Source organism: Typopeltis vanoorti, chromosome 16 (genome assembly GCF_054136105.1).
Source record: "Typopeltis vanoorti isolate ZY-2024b chromosome 16, IOZ_Tvanoo_1.0, whole genome shotgun sequence".
In the NCBI taxonomy this organism is placed as follows: domain Eukaryota; kingdom Metazoa; phylum Arthropoda; class Arachnida; order Uropygi; family Thelyphonidae; genus Typopeltis; species Typopeltis vanoorti.
The window spans coordinates 3,906,932-3,931,060 of record NC_143564.1 but is presented as its reverse complement, the minus strand read 5'-3'; the positions used below and the strand labels follow the sequence as shown (position 1 = coordinate 3,931,060).

The following is a 24,129-nucleotide window of genomic DNA, read 5'->3' as shown; positions in this document are numbered from 1 at the left end:
TTCATCACCTAAATGTATTAGGTCGGTTATCGGCCTCTCTCGCATTCAAAGCGCCAGTACGTGCCGTTGCAGGTTCTTACGCATTTATTCGTTTACTAACAAGCGAGAGCGGTGAGCGCACCGATTCTGATCTGCGCACCGCTTTGAATAATAGGCTATATCTTTGGGAATTTTTCAAATTTCTTGATAAAAAGTTAGGAACAGATTTTTAAAAGTACATACTTTCAGAAAATAATATTAAAAAATCGATTTTTTTGATCCTCTAAATAGTACTGCCTCCTTAAAACTATCAAAAACTTACAAATTAGCCAAAAGAAAATGCCATAGAGGAAAAACCTGATGTGATAGAGAAAAATGGGTTTGATATTTGAAATCAGCGCACCCAAATTAGTAAAAAACAAGTGTCAGATCATAATCAGCAGAAAAAAATTTTTTTTTTTGTTGGCCAGTGTTATTATCTCCTTTGGAACCTCATCTTCATATTCCATTTGTTCGTTGTCTTCATATACACATTGTTGTTCAATTTCAAGTAGATTATTGTCACTAAAATCTTTTAAATTTGAATCCAATATTTCTTTAACATCTGCTGCATCAACACCATCAAAACCAAGGTCTTCACCAATTGCAATGATTTCATCAACCATGTTGAAGAAATCATTGTAATAAATGAGATAAAATGGTTATCATTCCGTTGCATAAGACTCTGATCGGACCACATTTAGACTATTGTTCTCAGATCGGTCCCCAGGATTTGAAGAGAATAAATTAACTGTGGAAAGGGTACAAAGGCAGATAACAAAGATGGTGTCAGGACTGTACAATGTTAGTTATGAGGATTGGCTGAAGGAGTGTGGACTGCAGTTTGGTGGATAGAAGGAGAGGTGATATGATTGAGAATTTTAAACTGTTGAGAGGTGGGTACAGGGTTGACACCGGGGAGTTCTTTCATTTGGTTGAACAGTGGGAAGGAGTCATGACAAGGAGCCATCCCTGGAAGTTACGAAAGGAAACTGTGAGAAAGAGGGTGAGGAATGGTTTCTTTGCATGGAGGGTGGTTGAAACATAGAATGCATTGCCTGATGGGGTGGTGAGAGCGAGAACGGTCAGTGCGTTTAAGGAGTGGTACGATAGACTTTGTATTTCCTAGGAGGGACCTCTCTCGATGAGTTTTGATAGACTTTGTGTTTCTTAGAAAGGACCTCCCGTGATGAGTCTTTTGACTCCATGGAGGCCTGAATAATAATAAATAATAAAAAATAAATAAATAATAATAAATGTTGTTTACAGGATTTTGAAAACCACCTAATTCATTAGTGCATTCTGGCAAAAGGTTTTCCAAACAGCTCTCATACAGCTAGAAGACACTTGCTCCCAAGAGTCATGAATGTTTTCAATTGCGTGTTTAATGTTAAAATTTGTCAAAAATTCTTGAAGCATAATCGCATTTTCTCCCATTGTTGTTTCTACTGTCTTTGAGAATGTCTTTTTAAGAAAATAGGCTTTGAAAGTTGCAATGATGCCTATGTCCATGGTTGGACATAGGCATCATTGTATCTAAAAGCAAAAGAGCTTTGAATGCTAAATTATTTCTCTTGCAATAAACTTCAACTACCATGCAAACATAAGACTTAAACCAATCTTCGAATAGGATTTGGGTATCCAAGCCTTCTGATTCACCCACCAAATTACAGGTACAGTTCTTGTTGCATCGTTTCAAAGCCCTTGGGTTGAGTTCAATAGACAAGCAACAGTTTCAATTTAAAATCTCCATTAGCATTCCCTCCAAGCATAACACTTAAGCAATCTTGATACTTTATAGCCAGGCTTCACTGCTTCTTTTTTTGATATAAAAGTTCTAGATGGCATTTTTTTCCTCCCAGTTTCATCTACATTGAAAATTTGGCGGTAATCGTAATAATTTTCTGCAGCTCAGCAGGAAATATACATGCAGCATCCTCATCGACACTTGCAGCTTCACCTGTTATTTTCACATTCTTTAGTCCAGACCTAGATTTAAAATTTTCATGTCAGCCTTTGCTAGCTGTGAATTTTGAATTGTCTTCTTTATATTAAGTCTCTTCAAGACTTGAAAAGAGCCTTGTAGCTTTGGCCATGATATTATAGGCACTAACTGGAATTCTCTTTTTTAATTGCAGTCTCCCAGAATAATAATCAACATAGCTTCCATTCAACCATTATAGCGCTTCAGTTACGTGTGCATTGCATACTTGTGGATGGACACAACTTTACCTTGCTCGCAATACTAATCAGCTTTGGATAAAATAGTCCATATTGTAGACTTGTTAAAACCAAATTTGTTTGCAATCTTACTTTTGCTTTCACCACATTTAAATCTTTAAATTATATCAAGTTTTGTATCTAAGGTAATTACTTTCCTCCTCTTTTTTCATTTAATGACCTGGTTGTGGAATGATGTCATCATGCTCACGACTTTTGTGAGCATGGTAAATTTAAAGGCACATGAATTAAAACTCTTACCATGTATATAAAGGAATTGTCGCAATTAATTTTGCTGTGTTAATCAAATCCCGCATTAAGCAAAACTGCGTTAAGTAAGGGATACCTGTACTTGAGTTTCTGAGTGATTATTACTGAAAATTTTAAATTAGTCGAGTTAATCCTAGATGTAAGAGTATATCAAGGCTTTGAATTAAACCCTAATCATTATATGGTATTGGCAAAAATTCAATTTAAACCGAAAATGCTAAAAATAATTAAAGTAGAGAATAACTATTAACCAAGTTACAAAATTTCTTCATTACATAATCCCCATTTTAGGCAACAATATCAGAAATGCAATGATTTAAAAACAGAAATCATACATGAATCAAATGACACAGAAGAGGAATGGAAAAAACTGAAACAAATCCTGACAAAAGCAGCAACAGAAAGCTAGGAATAAAGAGTAAATGGAATAGAAAAAGAGGACTACGAAACTGGGACAAAGAAACAGAAAAGGTAATAAAAACAAGAAAGAAGGTTAACATAATTGGCTAAATTCCAAGACAGTAGAAGCAAAAATAGAGAGTATAAAAGGAACTGCACAATTGAAAAATGAGAAGAAATGAAAAAACAGAGAGAGAGAGAGAGATGGAGCAATTTTGTAGCTGAACTAGAAAAGGATATAACTAAGCCACAACCAAAAACCTATAAAATAATAAAATACATGAAGAAATAAAATAAAAGGTAAAAGCCCAAATAATATATTTAGAATAATGGGTAACTTATGTTCAAAATTTCTGAATTGATGATAATAAAGAAGTAAACTTTTATACAATAAAGAATGATCTAACAGAAAATATTATAATGTCAGAACTAAAAAATACAATAAATAAGATTATAAAAATAGGAAAACATCACGAGAAAACATGGAAGTGTACAAAAATGTTTCTTTTTTTTTTTAAATGAAAGACTTCTGAAATTCTTTAACATTGTCTGAATTCCTGGAAAAACTCCAAACTCTTCAAAAAAAGCACTGGTTATTCCATTCCAATTGATAAAAAAGGAAATAAAGATGACTGCAATAGGGAAATTAGTCTGCTAAATGCACTATACAAAATATATACAGGAATATTAAAAGAGAAGCTAAACAATATTGTAAAGGAAAAACTGCTAGAATAGAAAAGATTCCGAAAAGGCCAATCTTGCATGGACTCAATTTTCGCTCTTAAAAATATTAATTGAAAAGCAAAGAGAATTTCAAAAAGAAACATATGTGACCTTCATTGATTATGAAAAATCCTTTGATTAAATTAATAGACAAAAGCTATTTAAAATATTAACTAATCTAAATATACCAAACCAGCTCTTGCAGTCTATTCAAGAAATATAGACAAGAAAAAAACTGCAGTCAAATCAGAACTTGATATATTATCAAAATAGAAGACATATCAAAAGGAGTATGGTAACGATACACCCTATCACCTCGGCTTTTTAATATATATATAAATAAAATTATAACAACCTGGAAACAGCACAACCCATTTGGTATACAAATAAATCCATAAATAAAGATAGATACACTGTGCATATGATCAAATTGTATTAGCTAAATCAGAAGAGATCAGTAAAATCATTAAATGAAATTTCAGAATATAATGTGAGAATATCAAAAGTAGAGAGAAAAATAATGGCTTTCAAAGGAGAAAATCTGATAAGAAATAAAATAGTGATAGACAATAAAATATTAGAACAAGTAAATTATTATTATTATTATTATTATTAAACAAGACCTCATGGAGTCAAAGACTCATCTAGGAGGTCCTTTTATCTTACACACACATCTCATCATACCGTGTCTTAAACACATTCAAACTACTTGCAGACACCACGCTCTCAGGCAAGGCATTCCAATCACTCACAACTCTGCACGAAAAAAACCTGCCTCTCACTCCCTTACTCACACCCTCCTTATACAGTTTCCAGGGATGACCTCTGGTTCTCCCCTGATCTCCCACTATTCTCTGTAGAACTTCTCCACCATTGATCCTATAACAACCCCTTACCAACTTGTAGGTCTCTATCATATCTCCCCTCCTCCTTCTCTCCACAAGACTCTGCAAATTACATCTTTTCAATCTTTCCTCATACTCAATATTCCAGAGGTCAGAAACTATCTTAGTCAGTCGCCTTTGGACCCTTTCCAACATCTCTTCATCCTTCTGAAAACCCGGTGACCAAATCTGGGCACAATAGTCCAAGTGTAGCCTAATCAAAGCCTTATACTTATAAATACTTTCAAATACCTGGGATGAATCTTATCATATGAAGATTAAAAAGACATAGATATTAAAATATCAAATTTTGTTAAAATAAAGGGTAAAGTAAATAATATATTTAAGAAATCCTTGGTACAAAGACACGGTAGAATCAGAGTGTATGATGTTCTGTCTAAACAAACTTTATTATACGGAAGTGAAACATGGACCATTAAAAAGAAGAATGAAAAACAAATTCAAACAGCAGAAATTAAATTTCTCAGAAAAACAACCAGATACACCAAGTGGGATCATAAAATAAATGAAGAAATGTTATAATCCCTGAATATAAAACCAATTAACTGTTATATAAGTATTTTACCTTGATATGATAAAAATGAATTAAGAAGAAGGGCTATGATAGCAAACGATTTGCTGTGTAAGCTGTGTAGAAGAAATGGATGCGAGTTTTCGGATGTGTGGAGTGTACACATCCAAATGAGGGAACATTGGATTTGTATAAGAGGGACAGCCTACACCTGAATGCGCTTGGTAGCAAGAGTCTAGAGAAACTAATAACTCGTATAAGACCTAACACAGAGAGTCAGGAAAACTAAATTATAAAGGGAGGGATGGTGAGAATGTGAGTGTAAGAGCGACAGTGAAATATAACTGTGTTAATGATGGGAATGAGCATTATCATGGACATGCTGATGAGAGAAGAATGATTTCGACTTTGTGTTTGCCCAGTTCAGACCGATCAAACGTGTGCAAAGATGTCTACATATATGAGGCATTACAGAAGAATAGAGATCTGCAAGTTGTCCAACCGTGTCGTGTAGACTGGGGACAAGAGTATACAAAAGAACATGCAGGTAAATTATTATGTCTATACATGAATGCTAGGAGTATGAAACAAAGGGGTAGCATTTGTTGCCTTAGTCAATATGTTGGGATCTAAGATTGCAGGCATTAGTGAGACCTGGCTATCAGAATCAGACATACTAACTGGTATTGAGTGTCAAGGGTATAGTATTTTTAGGAAGGATAGAGAAGATGGGAGAGGAGGGGGCGGGTGTGCTGCTAATGATATCAGATGACTTGAATCCAGTTAGAGTTGAGACCTATGATTGTAGTACTACTGTTAATTTATGGATGTTTATATAGAAAGGATATTATCATAATATTAATCCTACCATAGAGATGATCTCTGTTCAACAATTATTTTTAATTTATTTCTGAGTGTGCCTATATATTTATTTATTTGCACAAGGGTTCACTCTGATTGGTGCAATGACCTCCTTTTTTACTATTTCTTTTAGAATCCAAAGAATCACTGACTCAAGACCAAAATAAACACATTTGATATAACAAAAACAATATATATACACTTCAAACAATATTATATAACTATAACTAACTACAGAATTAATTGGATCCAAGGCCTATTAAAATAAACTTACACTTAAGACTACACTAAACACTTTGTTTTCACAATGACAAAATGTTCATAGTCAGTTTCTCTCTCTCTGTTAAGATCCTTTTCCGAAGATATATGACTTTATTCTTCATTTTCACAGGATCCTTTTTCATCACTCATGTAGCACACATTACTTTTTCCTAACTCAATTCTGTCTCTTTTTAGTAGAAATAATAGTTAGATCCGGCATCCTTAATACAGATGAAACTTCCTAATCAGAGTTTTCTTGAACATTCCTTTAGAAAGTAAATAGCAATTTCTTCTTTTATTCACTACTAATGCTTATTGACAGTCTTAACTCTTCCATTTAAAAAAAAAACTTACAGTTCTACGATTCCCTTTTCGGAATCTCCTATAATTCTTCCAATTAGCGTTTCCTCCAATATTCCTTTTAAAATGCCTATAGTAATATTTCCCTTTTATTTATCAATACTTATTCCACTTTGAAACTTAATAGTTCCACGATTCCTTTTTTGGAATATACTATTAATTTTCCTCTGACTGTCACATAAAAAAACTCAAGTTCCTCTGAATCTAAATATCTGCCGGCCTGCGTTCTAATTTTCTCTCTGAACGCAATCTTGTTTACAGCCATTACTCTGATACCGAACGTGTTTTCTCAGCTGTCAATCACACATCAAACTTCTTGGTGAGCATGTGCACTCCTTGAAAATGGCAAGCTAGAAACTAAATATAATGGCTGATATGCGGTCTCCGTTAGCGACAAGAGAATGTCTTCATAAAACACAAAACTTAATATTTTAAACTACAATAAATTTGTTTAAAGTAACACAACTATTCAAATCCGGTAAGTACATAAATTTTAAACTGCTTTCATATCACTTTTGACAAAACAATTTCAATAATGGGCACATCGCAAGTGCCGACAATGCATGTTATGAAACTAAAACTAATAAACATACTAACATAAACAATAAGTAAAAATATTCAGAATTTTAAATTATGATTATTTTTACACTACTACTAAGAGTATTTCATGTGCCAGTGAGTTTCAAGTCATCTGGTGTGAGGTAGAATCTAACAAGATCAATTATATAGTGGAGTGTTGTTACAAACCTGGTGGATCGGTTGCTAGTGATGAAGAAATGCATCACCAAATAGAAAAGGTGAGCGCAAAAAGAGTAATCATAATGGGAGACTTTAATTATCCAAATATTGATTGAGTAGCAGTAGAATCTCATGAGAAGAATGAAAATGAATTTATTGAACTGTTGCGGAACAACTTCGTCAAGAAAAAATGTCACAGAAGGAACTCGAGGTGAAAGAGTGTTAGATTTGATTATAGCGTTAGAGGGCATTTCAGTTAAAGATGTAACTATTCTGCCTCCAGTTGGTGACATGCTCATGCAGTAATCGCTCTGGAAATGACAAGTTTATGAATGTTCCATTCAGAAAAAGTTACATGCTGAACTACAAAGCAGGAAATTAATGACTAACTGAGGAGTATACCAAATTCAGTGGAATGGGATCGGTTGCTGGATGGGAAGAATATCGACAGTGCATGGGAAGCATTTAAAAAATACTTAAATGATGTGATATAAGAATGTATTCCGAGAGTTCGAAGAATAAATAGAGTATCCATTTGTATGTGTAATAAGATTACACATACAAATGGATGTGTAATCTTATTAAGCAAGAGATTCATAAGAAAAGGATGATGTGGAAGGAATACCGTTTGCATAAGGATGACGTCCGTTATGAACGTTATAAGCAGCAGACTAGAATAGTCACAACTGTTGTACGGAAAGCAAAGTCTGAGTATAAAAAGAAACTGGCTCCGTGTGCTAAAAACAACCCACAAGAATACTACTATCGCTATGCTGCAAGTAAAAGAGAGAATGAATATGAAAGAATAACTCTTCTAAATGCAGATGGCATAAGGATTACAGAAGCAGACGAGGTTATTCAACTAATGAATGCCCATTTTGTTAAAAGCTATCAACCTGGTGTATGCAACATTGAGCTCACTGCTACCTCTTCACTGGATGAAGAAACTCAAGTGTATGAGGACAAGGTATTAGAGCTATTGCACAAACTGAATAAGAATTCTGCAATAGGGACTGATGGGATATTAGTATGTGTTCTAGAACAGTGTTCAGCTGAACTGGCTATTCCTTTGACTAGGTTGTTTAATATGAGTCTCAGAACAGCGAAGATTCTGCAGGAATGGAAAGAATGTATGGTAATCCCATTACACAAGGGTGGCACAAAGACTGGTACATCCACTATCAACCAATTAGTATCTCAGGAGTGGTGGTGAAGATTTTGGAAGTATTCATTAGGGCACGCATTCAGAAATGGATTGACAGTTAATTTCTACTTTGCAATGAGCAACATGGGTTTACTAAGGGAAGGTCATGTTTTAGCAACTTGCTCACATTCTATAACAGTGTTACCATTGAACTAGACAATGGGAATGAATACATCATGATACTTTGGGATTTTGCTAAGACTTTTGACAGAATATAGCATGGTAGACTCTTGCTGCTATTTTTATCCATTAACATTACCCTACAATAATCATTCTTCCTTCTACTCACCACTTAGCTAAAAACTCTCTAAGGTGTTTCTTTGCTTGATTTGCTAATTTCTGTTCATACTGCACTTTTTTTTGTCCTTACTGAGTCACTCTCCTGGCTTGCTCTTTATACTCTTCATGTAACCAATTATTACCATTATTCATCTTCTACTGCCTCCAAAGTGCCTTCTTCTTCCTGATTTCATGCTTAATCCCCTCACTCTTCCATTTGACACCTACCTTATACAACCTTTTGACCTTTGGAATACATTCACACACTGATGTTGTTATGTATTTCTTTGTCGTTTCCAAAGCAGAATTTAATTCATTACCACTCAACTTCTCATTCCATGCTAGAGCTCCCAGCTAGCTCCTAAGCTTATCATAATCACCAGCCTTGTACTTTCACATATATCCTTTCCTCACAAAAGTCTACATATGGCTAGCCACAACCCAGATGATCACTTTGTGAGCACTCTCACCAACTGGAGGGAAATGTGAAATTCCACTGACAATTACATACTCTGATGAAATGATCAGATCTAAAACTCTCAATCCTTGCATTCCCTCCTTTATATGCTGCCTGAGATAGTTGTGTCTCAAGAACTCAAGAAATTCGTTTTCCTTATTCCCAAATGCTATCTCAATCATTCCAATCTATACTGTCATAATTAAAATCATCCATATTTTGTTTACTAATCCAAGTTGTTTATACATTTCTTCATCACCACCTTCAACATCCCCTGCCCTATAGCAACATACAATTAAATATGTCTTCTTGTCAACTCCATGTTATAACACATATCTCATAACCATTGCCACTATTTCTCTCTTTCATGTCTACCTTATGTGGACATAATTCCTTTACTATCATCATCAGCAGCAGCACTCTCCTTACTTTCTTGTCATTTCTATCCTCACAAAAAAACAATGTAAACTTTCATTTCTATTCCTGTTAGGATATCATCTTCATTTACCCATGTTTCACTTATTCCGATGATTTTGAGGCAAATAAACTCAATCAGTGAAACCATTTCATCTCCCTTATTTCTGATACTTCTGGCATTTGTAAATAAGCACAATGCTTCACATTTAGGTCTATAACCAGTGCTACCCAAGCCAATTGTTGGCTGTGATTTCCCCACACCTGCCCTCCCAATCACCTTGATCACTGCTTACCAGATATGTCTGCTCAGTCTCAACTATCCCACTCACATCCCAGTCTATTTCATTTCTATGCTGACCAATCCCATATATATACAATCACTATTATTTCCAACGTCTGCTTTTGCCATGTCTCCCTGTCCACCCAGGCTCTCTCTATCTTTCTGTTTTCCTGTTCCTCTTGCATTCTTGTTCTCTTTTCATCTCTCACACTATTACTGTTTCTATTGGCAAGCACTTTAGTCTCTTCCATATCACTTCATCTCTTACTAATGATCTTTTGCTTGCATCACACAGTGCTTACATCTAGCAACAGTTTCTCCAGTTCCTCACTCAAAAGCCAGCAATCCATCATGTCCGTATAATTCCATTCTTCCTTCAAATACATGCCATATATCTACGAACTGCAGTCCCTAATTCTAACCTTCTCTGATTCTAACGAATTAAGGTCTAATACCATTGTCTCTATGTTGCACCATAAACTTTAATCTGGTGATGAAGTTCTTATGTTTAATGCATCATTGCTCTAGCTTTGTATAATTTAACGTGACTTTAGATCCTATTACTATGTTTTTATCTCATCATATATAATAAAATAGAAAAAAAATACATATAACAATAGAAAAGGTAATCTTTTACCTTTTCAATAAAATGTAAGCTATTCTTCACAATGTAAAATTTCATTTCTATTCCTGTTAGGATATCATCTTAACTGACAGAGAGAGTTCCACACATAGGAAAGCCTCCTATGTGTGGAACTACCAGGCTCGACAGATACTTTGCCAAGTTTGAGGTCAGGGAATCTCTCCCATCTATAATTGGGCATAACAGAATTTTTTTTGTGTATTTTTGGTGCTCTGTAAATTCTTGAGACTAACAGCTGTTAAAGATTTTTTTAAATTCATCTGGCCAATTAGGTAACTTTTTAATAAGTCATTAGTTTTATTATACATATGGCATGTGAGATCCTGGTCTAAGGATAAGTAGGTGTTAAAATCTTCTAATAGGATGTTCATTTTTCTTATGTATTCTTCTTTGTTCCTAACTACAATTGCATTTCCTTTGTCTGCCTTAACTATTACTATATTTTTATCTCAGCGTAATTCTTTAAGAGCTGTTAATTGCAATTTTGGTATGTTTCTAAGTGATAATTCAGTTTTGAGTAATAAATGAAGTTTGAATGCAGATGAGGTCCAACAGAGTCTCTTGGAAGATTACATATTATTATTATTATTATTAATCCCTTTTGCATATTCCCAATACATATCCCAATGCATATTCCCCTTTTAATGTGCCCTATAATGTCTACTTTTAGAATGTTTTCTGGGGATAAGGCAAAATTAAAACCTCTCACTAAGAGATTCTTTTTTGGTGCCAGATAAGGCTTTGGAGGAACCTTCATAGCTAAGTTGGTATAGACAAAGCCCTTTGGCTGGAAAGACCTGGTTTTGATTCCCATCCATGACATGAGGGGACTTTAGCTGGTCTCATACAGAGGTAGGGGTATTTTGCACCTGGAAACTCGGGTTTTGAGTCCCTCAGAACAGGCAAACCGTCAAGTAGAACACACACAATTTACAGATAAGAATACTTAGAGGCATAGGAATAACTGCCTTATCCTCATATTACGGTTAGGAGATCCAAGGATACTTGGAAGGCTATGTGCGTTTAAGTGCCTGTTAAAGCCACTGATGGATGGATAAGACTTTGGAAGAAAGATTAATGAGAATCTTTGAGTGGTCTAGATGTCTTTCTTTTTCTTCTTGAAGCAAGTTTAATTTTTTAATCAAATTATATTTCTTTTTATTTGAAACAGCTGCAGCTTTGTTGGATGTAAGTCTGTCAATAATATTCCATAACCCTGCAGTTAGTAAAGTTGCTAGTTCACAATGTAGAGTGATGATCATATCTTGAGACTTTGAAAGCTCTAATTTGGGAGTGGTGGTAAAGGTATTGGAGCAATTAGTGAAAGACAGAATTCAGGACTAGGTGGATACAGGAATATGATACTCTATAAGGGGAAAACAATTTTGTGAAAGCTATGTCTTTCCTTAGCAATTTGCTTACTTTTTATAATCAAATGACAATGGAATAAGAAAAATTACTATTCAGTGATATTGTTAGCCTTTGCAAAAGCATTTGCAAAGGCTAACAATAATCTCAAAATATCAGCCACCTTCTAATCCAAAGCTGGTGATTTGGATTAGAAGGTTGATGATAGACAGATAACAAAGAGTGGTTTATGAAGTAGGTAGAAATGGAGGAATTTTTTGAGACTTTAGAGAAAGCAACTGACACAATGAAAAAGGAAAAGTTGGTCCTTGTTGGGGATCTAAATAGCAGAGTAGGAAATGATTGTCAGACATACAAAAATATTTTGGGAAAATTTGGAGAAAAGAGCAAAGCTAATAATAATGGTAAATACCTACTGGATTTCTGCTCAGGATATGGACTGGTAATTACTAACACCAATCTCCAACATAAAAATGTACAAATTCACATGGAGAGAAGAGGCAAGGAATAAGAAAAGTCTCATTGACTATGTTATTGTCAGCAGTGATGTTTTCTCAATGGTGCAGGACACCAGAGTATACAGAGGATTTGAAATTGGAAATGATCACCATTTAGTCTTCAGGAGAATAAAATTGAATTTCATATTGAAAAGAAGAACATGTGAGAAAGTTTTAAAGTGAATAAAAGTTGAGAAGCTCTCAGATGTGAACTGTAGACTGAAATACACAAATATTATTCAAGTAAAAATGAAAGAGTTTGAGAACAGGAACCACAGGAACCAAACCTTGGAGATTCAGTGGGAAGCCGTGAAGAAAACACTGATTGATTCAGCTAGAGAGGCAAGTGGTGAGGTTGTCTGCAAGGATAGAAAAATCTGAACTCCATGATGGACACAGGAAGTTAAAGATTCAGTGAAGGAAAAAAAAGGACAGCATCTCAAAAGTTTCTGGCAAATGAGTCAGCTTGTTCTCTTAGAGAAAGCAGAGACAAATGTAAGAAAGCTAAACACTGTGTAAAACTAGCTAAACAAAAGTCATTGAAAGACTTTCTTAAGAACATAGAAAATAAATAAGAACATAGAAAAAAAAGAAGGTGGTAGGATATTCTGGAGGTTGTAAAACAAGCTAAACAAAAGTCTTTTGTTTAGAAATGACTTTTGTTTAATTAGAAAAAAAAGAAGGTGGTAGGATATTCTGGAGGTTATTGAAGAAGCTCAGAAATGGTGGAAAAAGTGCTGTAAAAGGAAGTAGAGGTGACATGAAAACTGAAGGAAAGATATCCTTGAAGTATGGAGTAATTATTTCAAAAAATTGCTAAATGAAACAAGCAGTGATAGCAGAGTGGTAAAAAACACTCAACAGGCATGCAGTCAGGAATATATATCCATACTTGAAGCAGAAAAAGCCATCAAAAGCCTGAAATGTGGAAAGACAGCAGGAGTAGATGATATTCGACCAGAAATGCTGAAGTATGGAGGTATAAAAGTCTTACACTGGCTGCACTGCATAGTTCAGAAGGCCTGCACAGAGGGACGAATTCCAGATAATTGGAGTAGAGCTCTCATAGTACTCATATATAAAAAGGGAAATAAAACTGAATGTGAGAATTACAGAGGTATTTCTCTACTGAGTTCCTGGTAAGATGTATGCAAGTATACTTGAGAAACGGTTGAGAAGGATTGTGGAAGAAAAGCTTGGTGAAGAACAAGCAGGATTCAGGCCAAATAGAGGCTATCAGGATCAGATTTTCACTTTATGACAAATAGTTGAGAAAGCATGGGAATACTAGGTGTTTCAAAAAGAATTCCCGATTTGAAAATTGTATATCTCTGCAACCACGAACCAAAAATGAATGAAACGTACCATGTGAACGGCCTTGGCCCAGAGTTTGATATTACAACCGCTAGATGCCACTACTAGGGCCCGAATAGCCGCTACACTTAGTTAATGAGAAGATGGCGTCTAGTTAACAGAAGCCATTTTGTGTTCTCGAATTTAGCAAGACTGAGTCCGTGATTACAATGCAGGGTGCATTTAGATGACATTGCAGAATTGATCCACCACTGGACAAAAACATTCATTGTTGGTATCGACAATATGAAGAAACAGGGTGTTTATGTAAGGGAAAGAGTCCTGGATGACCACACTATCTCAGAGGGGAATGTGCAACGAATTCAAGAGGCTTTTCAGTGAAGCCCACGCAAGTACACTTGTCATGCTAGCCGAGAACTTACTATCCCTCATGTGACTGTTTGGCATGTGTTATGACGACATTTGCTTATGAAGCCATACAGATTGCAACTGGTGCAAGCTCTTCATGTAGGTGACAAAAAAAAAGAACAGATTTTTGTACTAATCTGTTAGAGGACATGGAGGATGACACCTTCCTACAAAGGTTGATTTTTAGTGATGAAGCAACCTTATATCTAAGCGGTAAAGTTTCGTGCCACAATGTTCTCATATGGGGACTTGAGAATCCACATGAAATTGTACAACATGAACGTGATTCACCAAAACTTAATGTTTTTTGCGCGGTTTCTGTTAGAAAGGTTTATGGTCCTTTCGTTTTTCAGGAAAACACTGTTACGGGAAACTCCTATCTTGAAATGCTGCAGGACTGGCTAATTCCACAGCTGAATGAAGAATCTGAAGATTACATTTTTCAGCAAGACACAGCACTGCCACATTGAAAACTCCAAATTCGTCGGTTTCTAAACGAAACATTGCCTCAGCGTTAGATTGGACGCACGGGACCCCACAATTTGGCACTACATTCTTGACCTCCAAAATCTCCAGACACACCTTGTGACTTCTTTTTATGGGGATACGTAAAAAACTGTATTTATGTTCTTCCATTACCCACTGACTTGGATGAGCTCAGAATCAGAATCACGGATGCAGTAAATTCTGTGACAGAAGACACTATCAGACACGTTTGGGATGAATTCAGCTATCAGCTTGATGTTGTCCATGCAGCAGGTGGAGGGCACATTGAGCATTTGTAATTGTGATGAATGAAACTTTAGGCCTTACTTCATACCTGGTCATTTATTTTGTAACTGTACCACATTTTCATCATTAAATATAATTATTTGAAATCGGGTCATTTTTTTGAAACACCCTATACTGTATAACAAAGGTCTGTATTTAAGTTTTGTAGATCTGGAAAAGGCATGCGACAAGGTGCCAAGAGAGAAGCTATTCAAAACGCTACAGTTATATGGTGTCAATGGGGCATTATATCAAGCAATACTTAGTCTTTATGTGAGTTGTAAGTCAGCAGTTAGAACTGAAGGAAGTACAGGAAGATGGTTTAATGTTAAATCTGGTGTGAGACAAGGATGTACATTATCCCCTCTGTTATTCATTATCTATATGGATCACATTATGAACGAAAGTGGTATTAAATCTGATACCAAAATTGGAGATGTTGATGTCAGCTCTTTGCTTTATGCGGAAGATGTTATACTTCTAAATAAATCCGCTACAAGTCTGCAAGATTCCCTGACTAAACTGAATGACTGTTGTAATAGATATGGCATGAAGGTCAGCAATAAAAAGACAAAGAAAATGAAAATAAGCAGAACCATTGAAAATGTCAACTGCATTGTGAACGGAGAACCTGTGGAACAAGTAAAACATTTCAGCTACTTAGGCATATTTTTAGTGAAGATGGTAAATTAAATATGGAAATAGACAACAGAATCAACAAACCTTGTAGGAAGTCAACTGAATAAATTTATATGGAATAAAAGAGAAATTAGTCAAAACACTAAATTAGCTGTATACAAGACAGTGTTCAAACCAATGTTAACTTATGGATCTGAGAACTGGGTCAAAAGTAAAACACTTGACCAAAAATTTCCTTAGAAGTTAGCAATATAATATCTGATAATGTTGGAGTCTTGACAGGTAACAGACTGATTTGGAGGAAAATTGTAGAGAGGAAGTTAATAATGATGTAAATTTTTCATGTAGTACTATCATATCCTATACACCCCCCCCTCCTTGAGGTTGCATGGCAGGAATTTGATGATGATGATATAGGAAATGATTTGACAGGAAATATTGCATTGTTTGCTGATAATGCTAAACTGGAAGAGCAATGTTAAATGAAGATCATTTAACATTGCTCTTCCAGTTTAGCATTATCAGCTTTCTAGTTTCTTATCATCTCTTCCAGTTTAACATTGCTCTTCCTGCAGGATCAGAGATCCTGCAGGAAGACTCAAACAGACTAGCAGTATGGGCAAAGATAAATGGCTGTCAGTTGTTTAATGTGGCCAAGTGTAAAATTGTAGAAAGGGCATCTACGACCTTAACACCTCTTCTAGCAGAAGGCTTTACTCCCAAAACTCAATGAGGTACAAATGTGACCATACAACATGAAAATAACATTGCATGTGAATAACTAACTGCCGGTTGGACAAGTGGTGAGCATTTCCCTCTCCAACAAATAGGATGTGTATTCGAATCTGGCCATGGACATGGATGTTTGCAATTGTCATATTAACTTTGCGTGGAAAGAGCATCTGTGACTCTACCACTTCTTCTTGCAGAAGGCTTCACTAACAAAATCCTATGAGGTATGGGAGTGAACACACGGCATCTATGGACATCAAATGTGAATAACTAAATTTGAAGTGATGCACTTTGGGTACTTTCAGAAGTTGTGTACTATATCAATGGAATTGAACTGCAGGAAACTGATGAGACCAAAAACTTGGGTATGATTGTGGATAGGGAGTTGAAATTTAGAGACCATATTACAAAGGTAACCAAAAAAGCACATCATATTACGGTTGTTGAAGAACACTAACAAGCAGGTATAGAGAGGTTATTGTTACCCCATAAAAGGCTTTAATAAAACCACATCTGGACTCCCAGATTCCATGGTGACAAAACGTTGTGGAGAGGATTCAGAGGCAAGTAACAAAGATTTTGGCAGGTCTGTGGAATGCTCCCCTACATGAATAGATCGACAGTCTGTAGGCTTCAAAAATTAGCTGGTAGACAAAAAAAGAGGATACATGATAGAAGCATTTAAGTTATTAAGGAGATTTTATAAAATTGACACTAAAGATTTTTTTTCAGTACACGACAAGAAGGGAGAGAACAAGGGGACACCAGTGGAAGTTGTATAAGAGTGTGGTTACCAAGGGTGTTAAAAATAGGTTTTCTGCTTGAAGGGTGAATGAGTGGAATGAGTTGTCAGAGGTGGTTGTCAGTGCTTCATCAGTGAATGAGTTTAAGGAGAAGTATGATAGGTATTGTGTGAAAGATGGCTAGTTTGTGAATAAATGGATCCCCCACAATGAATCTTCTGACTCCATGGAGATACTTGTATAATAATAATAATATATTCCTTGCCAGAGGATGCCTAAATCTTGAGTCTTTCTTTTTTGACCTTTTGCAGCTGAAGATTTCCTCACCTCACACTATACATCATTCATCTTCTGTTTCTACTGCTACCCAATTCTGAAAAGCACAGAGGTACTAGTGTAGTGCATGTGTGCCTCTCACAATTATAATTTGTCTTCTGGTGATGTTGCATAGAAAACCAGCAAAATATTTGTATGTTCAATAAATTTTATTTTTTCACCTCTTGGTGTTGTTTACACTGTGAAGCACTAATATGAATAACCAACAACACCTAAGCTTTTCAATACATATAAATATGGTTGCATCAAACTTCCCAAGATTTTGGAAACTAATTCTTAGGTCTCCTGCCCAGCAACTAAACCTAGCTAACAGCACCAAGGGCTTGTAGCCTGTAAGTCTAATTTTGTCCACTTATAGTTTTGTGTGTTATTAAAATTTTAATATTGTATCCCTGATGATGTCTCTGTGACCGAGACAAAATATAGAACTATTAAACTGGTTTAATTAATTTTCTGTGCTGTATTCATTCCATTAAAGCTAATAATGAATTCTTTTATGTCTCTTTCCCTAGCACTTTTTGGTACCCTCTTTCCTTGCACACCTTATAATCCATAATATACTTTTTCCAACTTATGCCCCACATAAGAATCCTCACAAGACTGGTTGCTATGAATTTACTCAAATTTATTTAAATTTCAAGGGCAAAGATTAATTAAAAAGAGACAGAGAGAGCGAGAAACAACTGGTAGGACAATCAGCACCACTTTCAACTTTCAGCCAGAATTAGGTACTGCATCTTCCTGCTCTTCTCTAAGAGAACATTTCACCTACCAGCTATGTCTATATCCTAAGAATAAGTGATTATGGTTATTATTACAGGTATCTCCATGGAGTCAGTAGACTCATCGCAGGAGACCCAAACTAGCAAAACAATATCTGTCATATCTCTTCTTGAATTCATTTACAGACGAAGAGCTCACAACTAAGTCAGGTAATGAATTCCACTCATTCACCACCCTCCAGGCAAAAAAACCTTCTTCTTCTCACACCCTTATTAACCACACTCTTCTTTAATTTCCAGGGATGACCTCTTGTTCTTCCATCACTATCATGCAGCTGAAATATGTCCCCTGCATCAATCTTATAAAAACCTTTTAGTAATTTAAAGGTTTCTATCATATCCCCCTCTTCTCCGCCTATCAACCAACCTCTGCAATCCACAAGCTCTCAATCAATGTAGGGAGCATTTTTTACCACCACTCACCAACTTAGTCACTCAACTCTGAACCATTTCCACAATCTCCTCATCTCCAAGGAATTCAGGTGACCAGACCTGAGCACAGTAATCCAAATGTGGAAGTATCAATGCTTTATAAAGGGGAATAATAACCTCTTTATCTCTGTATGTCAGTGTGTTCCTCAACAACCAAGTAATCGTATGTGCAATCTTGGACACCTTAGCAATGTGTCCCATGAACTTCATCTCCCTATCTACCTACACCCCCTAAGGACCTAGCCTCATCAATCTCTTGGAGTACTGTTCCATCAATGTAGTACACAGTTAGTAATCTTTTAATCCCAAAATGCATGACTTTACACTTTTCCACATCGAACTGACATCCATTACCTTTTGCCCATTTTGCCAGCTAATTTAAATCATCCTACAAAATTTCAACATCAGCTTCATTCTTTATTGCGCTACCCAACTTTGAATCATCAGCAAACAACTGTATATCTCCCTTTAAGCCATATCCTATATTATTTATATACAAATTAAAGAACACTGGCCCAAGCACAGAGCCCTGAGGCACACCACTGGTCACCTGCCTCATTCTGGACTCGGCTCATCCATACACCACCTTCTGGTATATGGAGCCATTGTCCATATCCATATCAACAATTTAGTATCCATTCCATCTGCTCCAATTTGCATAACAGTGTTCCATGGGGTATCCTGTCAAAAGCCTTAGCAAAATCCAGAAGTACCACTGCATAGCCAGTTCCTTTGTTCAACTCAGATGTCATTCTATTATGAAAAGTTAATAGATTGCTAAGGCAGGATCTACCTTTAAAAAAACCCATGTTGGCCTCTATAGAGTATCATATCCTGATCCACCCATTCTTGAATTTTGTCTTTAACCAACTTTTACAATACTTTTACCACTACTCCTGAGATGGTGATTAGTCTGTAATTAACTACCGCAGTTTTAGAGCCACCCTTATGCAAAGGAACCACTTTGCCTAACTTCCACTCCCTAGGGACCATACCAGAGTTCAAACTTAAGTTAAATATCCAAGTAAGAGGGGTTGACAATTCCTTTGCACATTCACACAATACCCGAGCTGATATTCCATCTAAACCTACAGCAGTGTTTGCATTTAAATTTTGCAATATATTAAATACCTCTGATTTCTTAGCTTCAATTCTCACATTATTTATTGCTACAGGTACAGAGATATCCTCACTTGGGTGATAGACTTCTGAAAAGTGATCACTCAGTAACTCGACTATTACATCTGATTTTGTCACCTCAATACCATCAGCACCCACTAAAGTTATCCTTCCGAAGTCATTCTTCCTTTTACTTGCCACATAGCGGAAGAATTCTTTGGGATTACCCTTGATCTCACTGGCTAAGATCTTCTCATAATCTGATTTAGCTTATCTTACTATGCTAACCTTCCTAGCTTGAGCCTTGTACTGCTCATGGGTGTACTGATTGCATTTCTACTTGTACCTTCTCCATAAGATTTTCTTTTTTTTGCAGATCAAGCTTGATACTACTGCTCATCCATCTAACGCCTGCCTTGTTTGACCTCCTGACCATGGGGACACAATCTAATATTGCTTTTCCCAGATACCTTCTGATTTTATCCCATGCACTGCTAACATCTTTCCCCTGCAATATGCTCTGCCATGGGATGGCTGCAAGCTCACTCCGAAGCTTGTTATAATTGCCTAACCTGTAGTTACGTATATACCCCTTCTTAACAGAAAAATCTACAGATTTTGAAAACCTCCCAAGTCAATACCACATGATCACTTTCACCAATTGGAGTAACAAGGACGCCTCACTTACCAATAACCAGGTCCAACATTCTCACAACATGTGTCCCTTCAGTTATGTGCTGTTTCAAATAATTATCTCGTAGAAGATGTATGAACTCCATTTCCTTTTTGCTACGTGATATTTCCTCCTTCCAATTAATATCACCATAATTAAAATCCCCCATAATAATCACTAAACCTGCACTCATTGCACTAATTTGCTGATGCATGAATTCAATATCTCCCCCTGTATCCCCTGGCCTATACCAGCATCCAACTGTATATTTGGTTGCGTTGGTCACTATTTCACACCAGACTGCCTCAAATGAACTGTCATTCACATGTCTATCATCTTGATAGACATGTGAAAATTGCAGCTGTTGATGATAGCTGCAACACATCAGCTATCATCAACAGTACTCCTCCCCCTGTTCTATCTTCTCTATCCTCCCTGAAAATACCCATCACATTCAATTCCAGTGACCACATCTTCTGCTGACAGCCAAGTTTCACTAATGCCTACAACTTTTGGTGAGATTGCACTGACTAATGCCAAAATTTCTTCTCTCTTATTTCGAATGCTTCTTGCATTGGTATATAAAAATTGCAGATTCCCTCTAGTTCTTGTACTGGCTTTAGAACTGATATATTACAAACATACTTACCTTGAGCTGGAACAGAAGCAAACACATGATCTACCTCAACATCTGTGTCTTTGATGGTGACCTATAAAAGATCAGTTTTGAAATGTATAAATCCCAATGTTTACTTAATAATGTAATACTATATATATATATGAGTATTTTTTAAGTTACTAAGTATATATGACTATTTTTTAAGCTGCTAAATTTTGTTAGGAGCAGAAGTTATTAATACTTTCATCCTTTATAACACAATACAAAAAATGTTCTAAGTTCAAAAAAATTATAATAAATTCTCATGTATTTATACCCAGTAAACTAAGCAGAGGAGTAATATAAAGTTGTATGCAGTAATACTTCTTTTCTCTGATATATATATATATATATATATATATATATATATATATACACACACACACACACATGCACACACAAGCACGGCTTAAGTTTTAGGACTTGATTTGCTACACATACAGTTCTGGAGTGATCTGTCAGCAAATGTGCTAAGTAATACCAACTAATGTCTATATTTAGTTTATATTCAATAGTGTGCAAGTTATGATGTGTAGTGTAGAGTGCTTCTTCTTTGTACATCATGGACATGAAAAGTGAACAGAGAATTGAAATTAAATTTTGTTTTGATGAGGATTTTTCTGCTAGAGAAACCCTAGGAATGATTCAAAAGACATATAGAAATGAGGCTCTGAACCAACCTAACATCTTCAGGTGGAATCCACGCTTTTGTGATGGAAGGGAATCAGTAGGAAATGAAGAAAGAAGTGGCTATCCCACATTCTTCACCAATTGCTGCTGTAGCTGCATTGGTGAAGAATGACCATCAAATCACATCATAGATGATAGCAGAGGTTTCAAACATGCCCTTCTTCACATTCTAAGTGAAGATTTGAGAAGAGGAAGTTGTTAACATGTTTTATCCCACATGCCTTGACAACTGAGCAAAGAGAAGATCAAATCACATCTTGTCAGGACGTTATCACAATGGCAGATGTAGACAAAAATTTCTTTGACAAAATCATTACAGGAGATGAGAATAGTTGGTGTTTTGCCTATGATTCCGAAAAAGCAACAGAGTTCTAAATGAGTTAGTGAGACATCTCCCGATCGAAAAAATTGAGATTCCAAAAGTCATGCATCAAAACCATGTTGATAACTTTTTGGTACTCTCAAGTTGTGCACAAAGAATTCATACCAGAGGGGAGAACAGTGCATTCAGAATTTAATACAGAAGTTATGGATCATCTCCTGAAATGCATTCAACGTGTTCATCCCACAGCATTACGGTTGCAAGATTTTTTCCTGTTGTATGATAATGCACCCACTCACAAATCTGCAAATGTGTGTCACTTTTTGATACATATAAGTATTCCCATCCTTTATCACCTCCTGTACTCACCAGATTTATACCCACTGGACTATTTTCTGTACCCCAAGTTAAAAATTACGTTGAAAGGACACCAATTTGTTGATGTTCCATCCATCCATAAAACTAGAACCAATGAATTATTATTATTATTATTACAGGTATCTTCATGGGGTCAGTAGACTCATTGCAGGAGACCAAAACTATCAAAACAATATCTATCATACCTCTTCTTAAATTCATTTACAGATGAAGAACTCACAACTGAGTTAGGCAATGTATTCCACTCATTCACCACCCTCCAAGCAAAAAATCTAGTTCTCACACCCTTGTTAACCACACTTTTCTTTAATTGCCAGGGATGACCTCTTTTCTTCCATCACTATCACACAGCTGAAATATGTCCCCTGCATCAATCTTATAAAAATCTTTTAGTAATTTAAAGGTTTCTATCATATCCCCTCTTCTCCGCCTATCAACCAACCTCTGCAATTCACAAGCTCTCAATCTATCAATGAAGGGAGTATATTTTACATCATTCACCAACTTAGTCACTCAACTCTGAACCCCTCTCCACAACCTCCTCATCTCCAAGGAATCCAGGTGACCAGACTTGAGCACAGTAATCCAAATATGGAAGTATCAATGCCTTATAAAGGGAAATAATAACCTCTTTATCTCTGGATGTTAGTATGTTCTTCAATAACCAAGTAATCCTATGTGCAATCTTGGACATCTTAGCAATGTGCCCTCTGAACTTCATCTCCCTATCCACCAACACCCCCAAGTTCCTAGCCTCATCAATCTCTTGGAGTACTGTTCCATCAATGTAGTACACAGCTAGTAATCTTTTAATCCCAAAATGCATGACTTTACACTTTTCCACATCGAACTGACATCCATTACCTTTTGCTCATTTTGCCAGCTTATTTAAATCATCCTGCAAACTCTCAACATCAGCTTGATTTTTTATTGCGCTACCCACTTTGCATCATCAGCAAACAACTGAATATCTCCCTTCAAGCCACTTCCTATATCATTTATGTACAAATTAAACAATAACAATCCAAGCACAGAGCACTGAGGCATACCACTAGTCATCTGCCTCATCCTGGACTATGCTACCCCATACACTACTTTCTGGCATCTCTCCATGAGCCATTCTCTATCCATACCTATTGCTCTAATTTGCGCAACAGTATTCCATGGGGTCTCCTGTCAAAATCCTTAGCAAAATCCAGAAGTATCACTGTGTAGCCATTTCCCTTGTCCAACTCAGATGTCATTCTATTATAAAAAGTTAATAAATTGCTAAGGCAGGATCGACCTTTAACAAAACCGTGTTGGCCCTATAGAGTATCATATTCTGATCCATCCAATACTTTTACCACCACTCCCGAGATGGTGATTGGTCTGTAATTAATTACCGCAGTCTTAGAGCCACCTTTATGCAAAGGAACTGGCTTTGCCTTCATTCCACTCCCTAGGGACCATACCAGTGTTCAAGCTTTAGTTAAATAACCAAGTAACAGATGTTGAGAACTCCTTTGCACATTCACGCAACACCAGAGCTGATATTCCATCTAAACCTACAGCAGTATCACACCCTGTACCTCCTGGCCTATAGCAGCAACCAACTGTATATTTGGTTGCGTTGGTCACTATTTCACACCAGACCACCTCAAATGAACTATCATTCACACATCCATCCTCTTGATATACTACTTTCTTTGGCTGCAACTCATCAGCTATCATCAACAGTA

The 24,129-nt window shown here is 36.1% G+C and overlaps 1 protein-coding gene across 7 annotated transcripts in view; it reads right to left on the bottom strand.

Annotated features, from left to right (window-relative positions):
- Positions 1 to 24,129, bottom strand: part of Ppox (protoporphyrinogen oxidase) — a 339,913-nt gene that overhangs the window by 129,864 nt on the left and 185,920 nt on the right. For all 7 annotated transcript variants that reach the window (XM_090405976.1, XM_090405978.1, XM_090405974.1 and 4 more), the window contains one exon: positions 21,010 to 21,070. In XM_090405976.1, coding sequence (XP_090262102.1) covers positions 21,010 to 21,070 — 61 coding nt within the window. The remainder of the gene's footprint in view (positions 1 to 21,009; positions 21,071 to 24,129) is intronic.